The sequence below is a fragment of the Pollicipes pollicipes genome, unplaced genomic scaffold, assembly GCF_011947565.3.
Source record: "Pollicipes pollicipes isolate AB1234 unplaced genomic scaffold, Ppol_2.1 Scaffold_6686;HRSCAF=7923_pilon_pilon_pilon, whole genome shotgun sequence".
Lineage (NCBI taxonomy): Eukaryota > Metazoa > Arthropoda > Thecostraca > Pollicipedomorpha > Pollicipedidae > Pollicipes > Pollicipes pollicipes.
The window spans coordinates 6,239,554-6,254,835 of record NW_023596921.1 but is presented as its reverse complement, the minus strand read 5'-3'; the positions used below and the strand labels follow the sequence as shown (position 1 = coordinate 6,254,835).

General features: G+C 58.5%; 2 protein-coding genes across 2 annotated transcripts in view; both read left to right on the top strand.

The window, feature by feature from the left end:
• Positions 1-1,648, top strand: part of Tmem131 (Transmembrane protein 131) — a 67,293-nt gene extending 65,645 nt beyond the window's left edge. Inside the window, exons 17-22 of the mRNA XM_037230794.1 lie at positions 58-182; positions 345-411; positions 511-613; positions 1,114-1,307; positions 1,428-1,581; positions 1,623-1,648. Of these exons, the coding sequence (XP_037086689.1) occupies positions 58-182; positions 345-411; positions 511-613; positions 1,114-1,307; positions 1,428-1,581; positions 1,623-1,648 (669 nt within the window). The remainder of the gene's footprint in view (positions 1-57; positions 183-344; positions 412-510; positions 614-1,113; positions 1,308-1,427; positions 1,582-1,622) is intronic.
• Positions 1,649-1,827: 179 nt separating this feature from the next.
• Positions 1,828-7,208, top strand: LOC119107793 (WW domain-binding protein 11). The gene is made up of 6 exons (XM_037231340.1): positions 1,828-2,117; positions 2,469-2,715; positions 2,964-3,158; positions 3,376-3,572; positions 6,460-6,649; positions 6,879-7,208. The coding sequence occupies exons 1-6, from the start codon at positions 1,920-1,922 to the stop codon at positions 7,157-7,159; spliced, it is 1,308 nt and encodes a 435-aa protein (XP_037087235.1). The 5' UTR covers positions 1,828-1,919; the 3' UTR covers positions 7,160-7,208.
• Positions 7,209-15,282: the final 8,074 nt, after the last annotated feature.

Here is a 15,282-nt window from a genome sequence, read left to right as displayed (position 1 = left end):
TGCGTGGTCCCCTCGTTTGCGGCACACGTCCGCGAGTGACGCGCCGGCCGCCGCCAGGTGGGGAACGTGACGGTGCGCGACCTGACTGTGGAGAACCCGTCCGAGCTGCCGCTGGCCGTGCACGTGTCCCTGCTGAGCGACTACCCGGCCACGCAAGCTACCATGGACATCATACAGCAGCTGTGAGTACGGCTCACACCGACCGCTTCGACCTCAGCGGGCCTCCACGGGAGTGCGTCGGCTTCGGCCTCTGACCCGCTACCGACGTGCGGCCTGGACGGCCTGTGTCGGCCCCCGCCTCCTCTGAGCGGTCTGACCCCTGACCCGACGCCCGCCACCGGCAGACTGGGCGAGACGCCGGCCAGCCAGCGGCCGCCGCGGTCGGCGCCGGCCTGCTTCACGCTGCTAGACGCGGGCCGGCCCGAATGGTCGGCAGCCGCGCTGCCGCACGCGCCGCCTCCCCACCCGGACACGGTGACGGCCGTGGTGGCGCCCGGCGCTCGCCTTAAGGTGGCGCTGGTCTTCCTGCCGCACGAGGACGCCGCCATGTCCGACATTGTCATCATCAGGTGCGACGGCTGGGCTCAGCAGGCGGGCAGTGTGGCGCAGTTTGGTCCGGTTTGGTGCGCGGCGGCGCACCTGTGGACATCGATCCCTTTTGCACTGTTTCTGTGTGGTGTTGAGTTCATTATTGTTGTCATGTCATTAGAAAACGTGACCCATGGTGCATCACCGTAACACTTTTTCACCCGGATTTTTTTGTCACCAGGAACAACCTAACCGTGTTGGATATGTTGGTGGTACAAGGACGAGGAGCGTATGGCCAGCTTAAATTTGGGAACCACCGACCCGGTTCGTCGTCACCGCTTCTGTTCGAGCTCGCCGAAAAACATCTTAAAGACTGTAAGTTTCTACGTGCGGCATTGCTTTAGCGCTTGGCTGAAATTCGCATTGGGGCGTACGTGGTGGGGGAAAATCAGCAACATGTGTGATCAATTAGCTCACCGCTCGTTCATAAACTACCAAGGGTACTGTCAATCTGGTGTGCCCTCTGAGAACGACAGAGTTGTTTGGCCTCCGTACTGTCTGTAACTGGTGATGGTTGACCGGTAGGTTCCCGGCGCTCCGGCAAGTACACGTTGCCCAACTTCACGGTGAAGCGGGCGTTCACCACGCGCAACGTGGGCGAGGTGCCGATCCACATATCCAACTTCAGTGTCAACGGACTGGCGTGCGAGGGGTTCGGCTTCCGCGTGCTCAACTGCGCGCCGTTCGTGCTGCAGCCCAACTCGAGCCGCAAGGTGGAGGTAGCGTTCACGCCAGACTTTACGACGACGGTGGTGCGCCGCTCGCTGGAGCTGCGCACCAGCCTGCTCCCGGCCGGCCGGCCGCTGGTGTACGCGCTGCTGGCCACCGTGCCGGCGCAGATGCTGGTGCCGTGCGCGCGCGCAGTGCCGCGTCCAGATTGGGAGCCGTTGCTCTACTGCGTGGCCGTCACGTTCATGATCTTTATGCTGTTCAGCATCCTTGCGGCGGCCTTCTTCGAGTCGGACCGCATTCTCAAGGACACGTTCGACCTGCGCGCGCCGCCGGCCGTGCTGCGACCTTTTACGCCGAACAAGGTGTTCGACCTGCGCCGCGTCGGTGACGGCCGCGCCACGGCTGAAGAGGCGACGACGACGCCGGCGGCCGGCCGCAAGGCGTTGCGCTCGCCGCCGGAGCGCCAGGACGCGTCTCCGAAGCCGGCCACGCCGCCGGCGGCGGCGCGCGGCCGCCGCGAGCGCGAGGACTCAGGCCGGCGTGCGCGCTCCGAGAAGGCGGCCGGCGACGAGTCGGACGTGGTGCTGCGCCGCCGCCGCGCCAAAAAGGAGGCCAAGAGCCAGCGCAGCTGGGCCAGCACGTTCTTCGAGAGCCTCGGCATGAACGCCGCCGCTGACCCGTCCACCGTGATCGAGGACGTGAGCGCGGCGGCCGAGCGCGAGCGGGCGGCGCCGCCGGCGGCGCGCAAGGCGCCCGACCCGGCCGTCGCCGACGCCAAGCGCGCCGAGCCCGACGACGACGACAGCACCTCATCGACGACGACGGATAACTCGAACGTCGAAGACGTCAGCGAGAAGGTGGGTGGACGCACGGCCGGCTGGGGCAGAGCCGCTGTTGAGTCTCCGTCGGGGGTGGGTTGGCTCTGTGGTGTTGGAGGGGCGCCGGACTGCTGCGTGGTGGCCATACCCTCCTGGCTGCCAGGCAGGATATGACGTCGGAAAGACACCTGATTTCCGCGTTTGAAAGCTCTGTTGTCTCTTTTCTACGACTTCGCCTGCAGGTCGCGCCCAGGTTCACCTGAGTTTGACCTTGGTTTGTTGTGTTTGTAATCGAGGATTTCTGTCACCCAGCTCAGGCATTCAGTCATGCCTGATCAAGCTCCGGAAAGTGCTCGTGAATCATTTCATTGGTCCGTCGCACTGTTCCAGGACAATAAATCCACGAAGATAGACCGGGACAGGGGCAATAAGCAGAACAAAACGGGACAAGGCAATATCAGGTCAACCGACAAACCGGAGCAGACCCAGTCAGCAGCGGAACTAAACGCTAAGTCAAAACCAGTCAAGAAAAATAAGGCGAAGGTGACTAACAGCCTGCCCAACCTGGGGTCGCTTGAGCTTCCCTACAAACCCAAGACGATCGATGACAAGAAAGAGAAGAAGAAACGCTCCAAAGGTGGGGGCGCTTATCTTTGCGACCCTCGATTGTAAAAAGTTTCTTGTTGCCAGAATCGCAGTTTTTACTTATCCGCGACAACTTTCTGCAGCCCAGCTTACTGTCCGTTATGTATTGAATTTCCTCCGGTAATTTTAAATGCAGGGATGGTCTGACCTGCCTGTCGATTCCTCCTGATTAAGGCGAGGTTCTGCGATCGTGTGTTGCGTATGCGACTGCCGCTAACGGGCCTGGCGGGCGCCGCACAGCGCCAGTGGCGGTCTCCGTGGGCGGCACCGTGTCGCCCAGCTCGTCCGTCTCCTCCGAGAGCGCGCCGCCCGTCTGGGACGCGCCGTCCGGTGCCGGCGCCGACGAGGCGTTCGGTCTGCTCTCGCAGCAGACCGAGAGTTTCGCGCGCGGCGTCGGCCTGCCCGCCCGCACCTCGTTCGCCAGCGTCGTGTCAGGTCAGTGGGTCAGCCGCCGTGGGTGTCGGTGGACTCCGTGGGCTTGTCCTGGTCGCCAGCACTGCCGTGCCGGCGATGTGCGAGAGTGGTGTGTCACGCACAGAGATGAGCGCCGTCCACACTGCCTTTGTGTTGGCGCAGTGTGGCGCCCCGGAGCGGGCCGGTGCGCTGCCCTGCAGCGGTGGTGGTGACCCTGCCTGTGACCCCGCGCCCCCAGGTCAGGGCGAGCGTCAGCGGACGCGTGCGCCGCCGGTGGGCAAGATTGCGCCCGAGATGAAGCAGCCGGCCGCCGACCCAGGCCCGATCGGTCCGCGCCACCGGCGCCCCTCGCCACCGCTTGGCCTGGCCGCTGTCCGCCCGACCGAGCCCGACCTCTGCGCGCCGCCGCCGCCGCCGCCCCAGGTCGCCGTCAAGGTCAGCACGGATCACGTTGCGCCCAACGACGGGGAGCGAGGGATGTGCTCAGGACGCCGTCTGGCAGGGCAGGCGGAACAGCACTACCAACGTGCGGCACTTGCACTCGCGGTTTCGCTGGTGGTGGCTGGCGTTGGTTCGATAGCTGGTGGTCAGCTGTGGTGGCTGGCATTTGTTCGATAGCTGGTGACCAGGTGTGGTGGCTGGCATTTGTTCGATAGGTGGTGGTCAGCTATCGTGGCTGGCGTGGGTTCGATAGCTGGTGACCAGCTGTGGTGGCTGGCGTTGGTTCGATAGCTGGTGACCAGCTGTGGTGGCTGGCGTTGGTTCGATAGCTGGTGGTCAGCTGTGGTGGCTGGCATTTGTTCGATAGCTGGTGGTCAGCTGTGGTGCCTGGTGTTGGTTCGATAACTGGTGATCAGCTGTGGTGGCTGGCATTTGTTCGATAGGTGGTGGTCAGCTATCGTGGCTGGCGTTGGTTCGATAGCTGGTGATCAGCTGTGGTGGCTGGCGTTGGTTCGATAGCTGGTGATCAGCTGTGGTGGCTGGCGTTGGTTCGATAGCTGGTGGTCAGCTGTGGTGGCTGGCATTTGTTCGATAGCTGGTGGTCAGCTGTGGTGGCTGGCATTTGTTCGATAGCTGGTGATCAGCTGTGGTGGCTGGCGTTGGTTCGATAGCTGGTGATCAGCTGTGGTGGCTGGCGTTGGTTCGATAGCTGGTGGTCAGCTGTGGTGGCTGGCATTTGTTCGATAGCTGGTGATCAGCTGTGGTGGCTGGCGTTGGTTCGATAGCTGGTGATCAGCTGTGGTGGCTGGCGTTGGTTCGATAGCTGGTGGTCAGCTGTGGTGCCTGGTGTTGGTTCGATAGCTGGTGATCAGCTGTGGTGGCTGGCGTTGGTTCGATAGCTGGTGGTCAGCTGTGGTGGCTGGCATTTGTTCGATAGCTGGTGATCAGCTGTGGTGGCTGGCGTTGGTTCGATAGCTGGTGATCAGCTGTGGTGGCTGGCATTTGTTCGATAGCTGGTGATCAGCTGTGGTGGCTGGCGTTGGTTCGATAGCTGGTGATCAGCTGTGGTGGCTGGCGTTGGTTCGATAGCTGGTGACCAGCTGTGGTGGCTGGCGTTGGTTCGATAGCTGGTGACCAGCTGTGGTGGCTGGCGTTGGTTCGATAGCTGGTGACCAGCTGTGGTGGCTGGCGTTGGTTCGATAGCTGGTGACCAGCTGTGGTGGCTGGCGTTGGTTCGATAGCTGGTGATCAGCTGTGGTGGCTGGCGTTGGTTCGATAGCTGGTGACCAGCTGTGGTGGCTGGCGTTGGTTCGATAGCTGGTGATCAGCTGTGGTGGCTGGCGTTGGTTCGATAGCTGGTGGTCAGCTGTGGTGGCTGGCGTTGGTTCGATAGCTGGTGACCAGCTGTGGTGGCTGGCGTTGGTTCGATAGCTGGTGATCAGCTGTGGTGGCTGGCGTTGGTTCGATAGCTGGTGACCAGCTGTGGTGGCTGGCGTTGGTTCGATAGCTGGTGATCAGCTGTGGTGGCTGGCGTTGGTTCGATAGCTGGTGGTCAGCTGTGGTGGCTGGCGTTGGTTCGATAGCTGGTGATCAGCTGTGGTGGCTGGCGTTGGTTCGATAGCTGGTGATCAGCTGTGGTGGCTGGCATTTGTTCGATAGCTGGTGGTCAGCTGTGGTGGCTGGCGTTGGTTCGATAGCTGGTGATCAGCTGTGGTGGCTGGCGTTGGTTCGATAGCTGGTGACCAGCTGTGGTGGCTGGCGTTGGTTCGATAGCTGGTGATCAGCTGTGGTGGCTGGCGTTGGTTCGATAGCTGGTGGTCAGCTGTGGTGGCTGGCATTTGTTCGATAGCTGGTGATCAGCTGTGGTGGCTGGCGTTGGTTCGATAGCTGGTGATCAGCTGTGGTGGCTGGCGTTGGTTCGATAGCTGGTGACCAGCTGTGGTGGCTGGCGTTGGTTCGATAGCTGGTGATCAGCTGTGGTGGCTGGCGTTGGTTCGATAGCTGGTGGTCAGCTGTGGTGGCTGGCGTTGGTTCGATAGCTGGTGATCAGCTGTGGTGGCTGGCGTTGGTTCGATAGCTGGTGATCAGCTGTGGTGGCTGGCGTTGGTTCGATAGCTGGTGATCAGCTGTGGTGGCTGGCATTTGTTCGATAGCTGGTGGTCAGCTGTGGTGGCTGGCGTTGGTTCGATAGCTGGTGGTCAGCTGTGGTGGCTGGCGTTGGTTCGATAGCTGGTGATCAGCTGTGGTGGCTGGCATTTGTTCGATAGCTGGTGGTCAGCTGTGGTGGCTGGCGTTGGTTCGATAGCTGGTGGTCAGCTGTGGTGGCTGGCGTTGGTTCGATAGCTGGTGGTCAGCTGTGGTGGCTGGCGTTGGTTCGATAGCTGGTGGTCAGCTGTGGTGGCTGGCGTTGGTTCGATAGCTGGTGATCAGCTGTGGTGGCTGGCGTTGGTTCGATAGCTGGTGATCAGCTGTGGTGGCTGGCGTTGGTTCGATAGCTGGTGATCAGCTGTGGTGGCTGGCATTTGTTCGATAGCTGGTGGTCAGCTGTGGTGGCTGGCGTTGGTTCGATAGCTGGTGATCAGCTGTGGTGGCTGGCGTTGGTTCGATAGCTGGTGATCAGCTGTGGTGGCTGGCGTTGGTTCGATAGCTGGTGACCAGCTGTGGTGGCTGGCGTTGGTTCGATAGCTGGTGATCAGCTGTGGTGGCTGGCGTTGGTTCGATAGCTGGTGATCAGCTGTGGTGGCTGGCGTTGGTTCGATAGCTGGTGATCAGCTGTGGTGGCTGGCGTTGGTTCGATAGCTGGTGGTCAACTTGGCATCGCCGGGCCGAGTCGCGTCAGGCCGCGACGCCGCTGTCGCCACTGATGCGCGCTGTCCCCCAGCCCATGCCGCCCGTCGATGAGCCGTCCAGCTTCGGCCTGCACTCGCTGGCCAACACGGCGTCCAGCCTATGGCCGTCGTTCTGGTCGGCAGCGCCGCCACCAGCGCCCACCTTCATGCAGACGCTGCAGGCTGACCGCCGGCTCAAGGTGCACCAGTACGAACAGCAGTGCCAGCAGCGCGCCCGGGCCGGTGAGTGGCGGGCCTGCCTGTGCTCCGCACCCTCGCAGCCGTGACCTTTGTCTCCTGTCAGCTGTGCGTCGGGTGAGGCGTGCCTTGCGCGGTCCGACTGCGCCAGTCTTGTGCCGTGTCTACTGCGGGTCATCTGCCACGTGATGTGTGTTTGTGATGAGAGCGCAGTACGTGAGCCGTCGCGAGTTAGACATGCGTGCCGCCCGCTCAGCGCCGCCTCGGCCGGCAGGCTCGATGGACGACTGGCCGGGCTTTGGCAGCAGCCCGTTCGCGGCGTCCGCCTCGCTCTGGGAGCCGGCGCCGGCGCCGGGTCGCGCCGGCAGCTCGCTGTGGGACGGCCAGCTAGCCGGCGCCTGGTCGCCGGCGGCGGCAGATCCGGCGCGCCCGCCGGCGCCGCTGGTCAGCCCGTTCGCGACCAGCGCCGCCAGCAGCCCGTGGGCGCCGCGCGCCACCACCGACTCCGGCTGGCCCAAATTCTTCCCAGCCGACGACTCCGAGAGCGCCCAGTAGCGGCCCCGGCGCCTCCTCGGGCCGACCTGTCGCCGCCGCCGCCGCCGCCGCTCGCGGCGCGCGGCACGCGTTGGCGCGGGTCCGCTTGGCGTAGGTCGTGCGCGCTGGCGAAGCGAGGGCGGTCTCGTTCCCCCGCCGCTGCGCGCGGTCGTTTCGCTTGGTCTGGACTTCTTACGCTTTTTGCTTGGACCCGGGGCCTCGCTGTGGTCTCCGGGTCGCCGCTATGATATTTGGCTGGTGTCCGCGCGCCCGAGATTGTCGCGGAAAACCAATCCGACCGTCATGCAGTGGTGGTCCTGTTCAAGATACTCGTTTCGTGTGGCATCGGCTCTTGCGCCGAACCGCTGCTTCTGCTTATTGCCAGTGTAGAGGATTGTTGACTGTACGACGTTTGGCCGAGTCGTGAATTGAGCTGATCAGATTCTCTCAGGCAGGAGAGGCAGGCAGAGGAAATGGGAGAATTCTCTCGTTTCGATCTGCCCGTTACTTTGGCGTAAAATTGTTTCATGCACGGCATCGCGCGTACTGTTTTAGACGGCTGCCAAATCCGCATTGTGTTCAGGCGGGTCTAAAAACATGCGTTGCTGTACAGAGCGGACAGTTTTAGCATGTCTGGACGAGTTATGGCATGTGCCAGTGAGCCCAAGCTTCTCGTGACCTCTTTTTGGACGAGACCGTTCAAATTTGGGACTTAGGACCAGGACTAACTGTTCATCCAACGTCGGACGGATATCATTTGTAAGAGGATGAGATCCTTTTGGATGAAAGTTAACTCTGTTCTGATAGAAGAGGTGAGTCATCTTTAGTCTACGCGAGGAGGGGTGCTGGTCGCCTGATGACAGTTCGCCCATCCGTGGATGCGCGCCGCCGGCGCTGCTCCCAACCGTGACTGATTTTCACACATTGTACCGTTATGGCCCATGGCGTGAGACCTGTCACGCCGCGCACCGCTGCCACGTACCGTAACCGTCAAGTGCTGAGGCGTGAGACCTGTTACGCCGTATACCGCGACGTGGCGTGGCGTGAGACATGTTACGCCGTATGCCGCCACGTACCGTGGCGTGAGACCTGTTACGCCGTATGCCGCCACGTGCGCGGGCACGAGACCTGTCGTGCCGTGATCGTGTCGCGCGTGCCGCGAGACCTGTCACGCCGTGCACAGTCGCGTGCTGCGTCACGAGACCCAGTCACCGAAGACCAGAGACGGAGACCGGAGTCCGCAGCCCGCCGATGGCGGTGGGCTGCGGCCCGTCGCTCGCAGCTCCCGCCCGGCCTGAACGTCCAGTCGGCGGGACACCCCGAACGTGACCTGACATCTGTGCGGCGCGCGCCGGCGCCACACGCGCGCCCTGCTGCGTTTGGGAGTGCCGTGTTGTTTGCATAGTGTGTTGGCGCCACCGCGCCGTGCGAAGTTGGCATTACGACGCGGCGCGCTCGGAGGCACTCCAGTAATAAAGCGGACCGCGAATTGACGCTGGCTTTGTTGTGCTGGGCTGCGAGTCAGGGGTGCGAACTAAGGGACGCGGCGCGCCTCGAGTGTGTTCTAGGAGAGGCAGGACGACGAGCGGCATCCTCGCGAAAGCCTCGCTGGGATGACGGTCTTCACGTACTCGGCTGAAGGGCCAGGCGCTGCAGCGTGTGCGGGCCGCACGTTATCCGGTTTGCCTAGCAGAGCGGGTTCAGGGGATGCCTGTCTGGCTCTGCGGTATTGACGTCGTGAGTGTCATTTAGGTTGTGAATTCTCAAGAGCCCGTATTGTTTCCGGCAACTTTGCGAATGGCGTGCCGTTGGCTTGGACTAGATTTTGGCAGGTTGTTCTTGCAGCAGCACATGATCGGCACGAATTAACTTCGAGCGAGCGAATGGTCCTTTTGGAACAAATGTGCGAAATTGCGTGGAGTTGACTACCTTGAGCCCAAACGCAAGCCATGGATCCTCCGGCTTGCAGGAAGGTGGCGTGTTGTGAGGCCATCGTCAGACTTCGGCAGACAAATCTGAATCCAGCCCCACGAACGAACCAAAAACAAGAAAACGTGAATGCGACCTTCGTGCCCACTGACCGAACGAGTGCTGGCTCACGTCTGCCGGTCCATGTCGGGCGGGTGGGTGGCCCATTCAGTTTTGGCCACAGGCCATCCCAAATATTGGCCCTTTTGAAAGTAGCGGTATGACATGCAGACACCGTTTGGTACGGCGCACACTTATGCCAGGGGACGCGCTAACCCGCCAGTACCAAGTTTTGCAGTTAGATTGGGTTTTGCATGCTAATTGAAAAAACCTATATAGTTGGAAATGAAGGCCTGTTGAAGGTTCTAACCAAAGCAGTTGCGAATTCCCGACACAGTATCTGAACTGTTTGCATTTCGGTGAAACTTGGCTTTTATATAATATTTCGCATGATAATTTCAAATAACACATTAGGTATGAGAACCTTAAGCCTTTGTGACCGGGCCAGCGTACTATGACGCCCCCCCCCCCCCCCCCCTCCCCCGTGGGGCACCACCTTTCCGTGGTGGGGGGGGGGGGGATTGCGTGCCCCAATGATCCTGCGGGCAGTTGGGGAGGCTTGTAAAGCGCCCCTTCCGGCCAAAGAGGAGGGGCCAGACGGAACGTGCCTCCCGCAAGGGCTCTGACTCGTTCAGAGTAGGGATTAGCAACCCCTCGGCCCCAGCTTTTCTGTCTTATCTGGGTCTCGCCGTACCCCGTTGGATCCGCAGGTAGCGATGAAATTATCCTGGTCACTGAGGGAGTTGCCGTACGGGTCAGTCGGGGCAGCTTACCAACACGTGGCTTTGGCCCGAATTTGTGATCCTGCGGATGCCTCGTGAAGTCTCCACACGAGGAAACCGGCTTGTCAGGCATCGTGGTTTCGTGACACTGGCTTGGAGGCAAGCAGGTCATGTGACGGGTGTTGAGGAGGGAGCTGCCGGGTGCAGTGTCTGCCTCCTGACATCATTAAGGGACCGTACCTCGGTTTGTTACCAGGGTGCCTGGTTAGCCCCTGCGAACCGAGGCACTGGCGCCCGCAGACTCGTGCCCGGTGGCTCTCGCAGCAACTCTTTTGGCACACTGATCTGCGTATAGCGTGCTGGTAGCCCTGGCGGCTCCTCTCTTAGAAGTGGACCGTCCCCATGTTGGGCTCCGTGGTGGGCGGGGAATCAGCGCGCCGAATATAAACATATACCTATGGACACTTTATCATCAACCAACCCCCCAAACCCCGACCGTCGTCCACTACCCCAGTTTCTGGTTGTAAGATCCGCCAAAGTAGATGACCAAGGAAGGACAGTACCGCTCCGACTAAACCCATTTCAGCGCCAACAAGCATTTTCCAAGATCGGGACGCCCAAGGATGTCTTTTCGTATGCGGACGGAGGCATAGAAGTGCATCTAACAGACGAACGCGAAATCCAGCGCATGCTTAAAACGACATGCAAGGTGCACCGATACGGGTTCGCCCGCACCCTCACACCTCTAAGAACTACTCCAAGGGTGTGATTACTTGCCGGGACCTTCGCGGTGTGAGTGATGAGGATGTTGCTGAGGGCTTGTGTGAGGAAGGGGTAACGGCGGTGAGACGTATCAAGAGGAGAGAGAGAGAGGAGAGCTGACAGATACTGATTCAATTATTCTGACGTTTTGCTCTGCGAGAGTGCCAGATAGGGTCCGCGTGGGATATCAGTCGGTTCCTGTTAGGGTTTATGTACCCGATCCAGTCCGATGCTACCGATGCCAGACGTATGGCTACTTCACGGACAAGTGCTGGAAAGAAGTTAGATACGGAAGGTGTGCGGAAATAGGTCACCAACGCTCAGTGTAAATCAGAAACCGTGAAATGCGTCAACTGTGGTCAGGGTCACGTGGCGTCGTATCGCAGCTGCCACTCCTTCTTGTCAGCGAAAGCTGTCCTGAACATAAAAGTGAAGGAAGGAGTCTCGTTTCGGGAGGCCCAACTCCGACACAACGATGCGACCACCACAAGGACATACAAAGACGCCCTTACCAATCCGGCAATAAATTTAGCCCAAGTAACACTCGCAGCCAATGAGGTACTGAAACTGAATGGACTTAATGATTTCAAAGGCATAACTGTAGGCGAGTTTGTACAGCTGATACCAAGCACACTTGTATCAACTGGCTCTGCTGTTCCGTCGTACCGGAAGTCGGATTCTCCGGAAAAGAATCCACCTGCGGCATTGGCCACCGCTAGAGAAGCTCAGACTATGGGGTTGGAACCCCCTGGTGGAGCTGCCAGAGAGCTCGGGCTGGGCTGCGACCCGGGAACGGGGGATGGACCACGGTCCAGCGAGGTCGTGGATTTCGCCCCCCATCATCGCACCCCGACCCAGCCCGTGCTGAAGACACGCCCTCCCGGGCTCCACCTCCCCCTCCATCCATACCAGCTACGACGGGATCTGTCGTCGCTGGTACAGGGGCGCTACGAGAGCTGCCCCCCTCTGGCTCCCCAGCTAGTGGCCCTGCCGGGAGCGCGGGTCCCCCCGGCTCACAGGAGCCGGACAAGGTTCGGCATCCCCCAGTCGTCGCTCCCTCCCGGAGCCGCCCGTCTGAAACTGTTATTCGTCCGGGTTCTCTGGACCTTGGCCCTGCAGGGCCCGCCGCCAGGTCGGCGTCTGCACAGCGGACGGGGGGCCGGCTTCCGCTGTCGACTCCGCCCCACTCACCGGGAGGGTCAATGGGTCCGCCTCCCATTCCTCCACCTGGAGACGAGGTTTCGGGTCGGCCTACCCTGCAGTCCCCGGTGGCAGGTCGTGCAACAAAGCGTGCCCCTCCTTGGCCGACGTCGCCTACGGAGGGTGGAGGTCACAAAGCTCGGCCAAGGGTCCGGCTTACCTCCACTGAAGTAGAGCGTCGCCAGGGAGATTCGTTCAATGCAAAATCCTAGGTGAACGCTTAAAGCAGATGTAAGCTATACCGATGGATCTTAACCGTACACCCCACATACAAGCATACCTAGCACGACACTGACGTTTTTACAATGGAACTTGCGTGGCTTAAGGGCCAACATGTCGGACCTACACACACTCTTATCTTATCGTAACCCGGTTGTGGCATGCCTACAAGAAACAAAGGTATCTGATGACACCCACATTAGCATCAAATGTTACAGCATCTTTCGGAAAGACGTGAGAACTGACACGATCGCCCATGGTGGGGTGGCGGTTTTAGTTCATCACAGTATACCGTGCTCTCCTGTAAGTCTTAACACTGACCTTCAAGCTGTTGCTGTCGTCGTCGACCTTGGGTCGCTGAGGCTGACTGTTCTATCTACCTCCCTCCTGCTGAGGAAGTATCGGATTCGACACTACAGTCAATCTTCGATCAGCTTCTATCGCCGTTCTTGCTGCTAGGTGACTTCAACTCCCATAGCCCTTCGTGGGGCTGCAGTCACACAAGCCGCCGAGGCCGACATCTTGAGCATTTGCTGAATACAAATAACCTTTGTGTTGTTAACACCGGCCGGCATACCCATGTATCTCTGCCGTCCAGCACTACTTCAGCGATAGATCTTTCTATCTGCTCCTCGTCCCTTTTCTGTCGGTTGTCTTGGTTCGTTGAGAGCACTACATATGGGAGCGACCGTTTCTCAATATGGCTTGGGATGAATGCTGGACACCCAGGCAGGAGGCCTTCCTGCTGGAACCTTCGACGTGCTAACTGGCAAAGGTTTACTGACGAGTGCCATTTAAGAATGCAGCCGACCGAGGACGACAATGAAACGTCTCTTGCACAACAAGTGACATCCACAATTGTCGACACTGCAAGGTCTTGCATTCCCTTGACATCACCTGAGCCGCGCAGGATCCCTGTTCCCTGACGGTCAGAGGACTGCAAGGCGGCAATTCTTAAGCGGAAGCGGGCGTTCAAGGGTTTTAAGCGTTCTGCAGCGACCAACAACCTCATCGCTTTTAAAAAGGCCAGAGCATTTGCGAAACGCACAATACGTGATGCAAAGCGTACATCATGGAGGGAATATGTAAATGGTTTAAATCGTCACACCCCACTGAGTGCAGTGTGGCAGCGAGTTAGTCGCATTTCCGGTAGGAGCGTCTCCACTGCAGTCCCAGTGTTGAAAGTGGCGGGAATCACGATATTGAACACACAGGAAGTTTCCGACAAAATAGGTCTCGCATTTGCAGAAAGGTGCCGACATAAAACAGGCGACCCACGCTTTATTCGTTACAAGGAACAAAGTGAGAAGACAGCAATCAATTTTAGATTTCCTGACTCAGAGATTTAGGAGTACAACCAACCATTCACTGTCATGGAGCTCTGCACTGCTCTTAAGAGAGCTAAGAGTGTGTCGCCTGGATTGGATCAAGTCCACAATGATATGCTGAACCACCTAAAGGAGTCCCTCCATGCCTTACTTGAACTTTTCAACTACATATGGTTGCAAGATGACTTCCCGGAGTCGTGGCGGGAGGCCACTATAGTCCCGATACAGAAGCCCGGAAAGGATGGTTCCGACCCACTGCACTACCGCTCAATTTCGCCGACTTAATCCCTATGCAAAGTGCTAGAGAGGATGGTGAATGATCGTCTCATGTGGTACCTTGAAACCCACGGCTGTCTTTCCAAAGTGCAATGCGGGTTTCGGAAGAACCAATGCACTGTTGACCACTTAATGATCTTAGACACAGCTATACGACATTCTTTTAAACAAAGACGTCACACGATAGCAGTCTTCTTTGACATTGAGCGGGCTTATGATACCACCTGGCGCTATGGCATTCTAAGCAAAGTACACAAGTGTGAACTCCGAGGTCACATGGCGCTCTTCATTGAAAGCTTTTTACGTCGTCGATTCTTTCGCGTCCGAGCGGGTGGCATGCTATCTGATCGCTATGAACAAGAGAACGGTGTTCCTCAAGGGAGCGTCCTTAGCGTAACCCTGTTTGCGCTGATGATCGATGATATCGCCGACTGTCTGCCACCTACCATCAGTCGGTCACTGTTTGTGGACGACTTAACCATCTGGTGTGCGGCATCCACAACGACCTCTGCTGAGAGGCAGCTTCAGTTATGCCTGATTCGACTAACTGAGTGGAGCCTTAAGAATGGCTTCAAATTTTCGACCACCAAGACTAAATGCATGCACTTCTGCTCACGGATTAGAGGCTGTAGAGACCCGGAGCTGCGACTCTTTAATGCCTCTATCCCAGTTTGTAATGACATTTGTTTCCTGGGCCTCACGTTTGACCGTCGGCTCACGTTTAAGCAACACTTTAAGATGGTTAAGACTAAGTATCTCAAGCTCATGAACCTCATGAAAGTGATGTGTCTTATGACCTTTGGAGCCGGTAGAAGCACCCTGTTGAACCTGTATAGGGCCCTAATTCGATCAGTCATCGATTACGCTAGTCCTGTCTACCATAGTGCTCCTACATCTTCAAAGCAGGTTTTGGACACAATCCACCACACATGTGTTCGTATAGCCACTGGGGCGTTTCGTACGACCCAAACAAGAAACTTGCTGGTGGAAGCGAATGAACCGCCCTTGCCTCTTAGGGGACAACGACTTACTTTGAATTACGCTATAAAGGTTTCGCAATCTCCGGATCACCCAGCCTTTAAGTTCATCTTCTCTCAGACGTTAGTGCGTTCTTTCTTGAGGGGGCGGCCCACGTCATCGCGGCCGATGTGCCTGCGCGTCCGGGACTGGCTAGACGAATCGCTTATTACGCTGTATGACATTGCCCCGCACACTCTTCGGGACCCAGCTCCGTGGAGACGTCTGAGTATTAAGTATGATTTGGAACTCTGTCAGCATCTTAAAAATGGCACTTCACCACGAGAGTTCCTCACGTATTCGTTGGAACAGATCTCAAAATACGCGAACTCGTTAAAAATATTTACCGATGGGTCCAAGGGCTGAACAGGAACGGGTTGCACATTTGCTTGCGGTGACCATACCGTAGGTCTATGCCTCCCGCAGCACCTGTCAGTTTTTTCCTCAGAACTTTTTGTTATTTTAGCAGCGCTTCAGTACGTTGCTTGTCGTCCTGAAAGGGATGTAGTCATTTTGACCGACTCACGTAGTGCACTTTCATCATTAGCCCCGACGGCGATGTCACGTGACCACTCATTTCTGACGCGCTCAA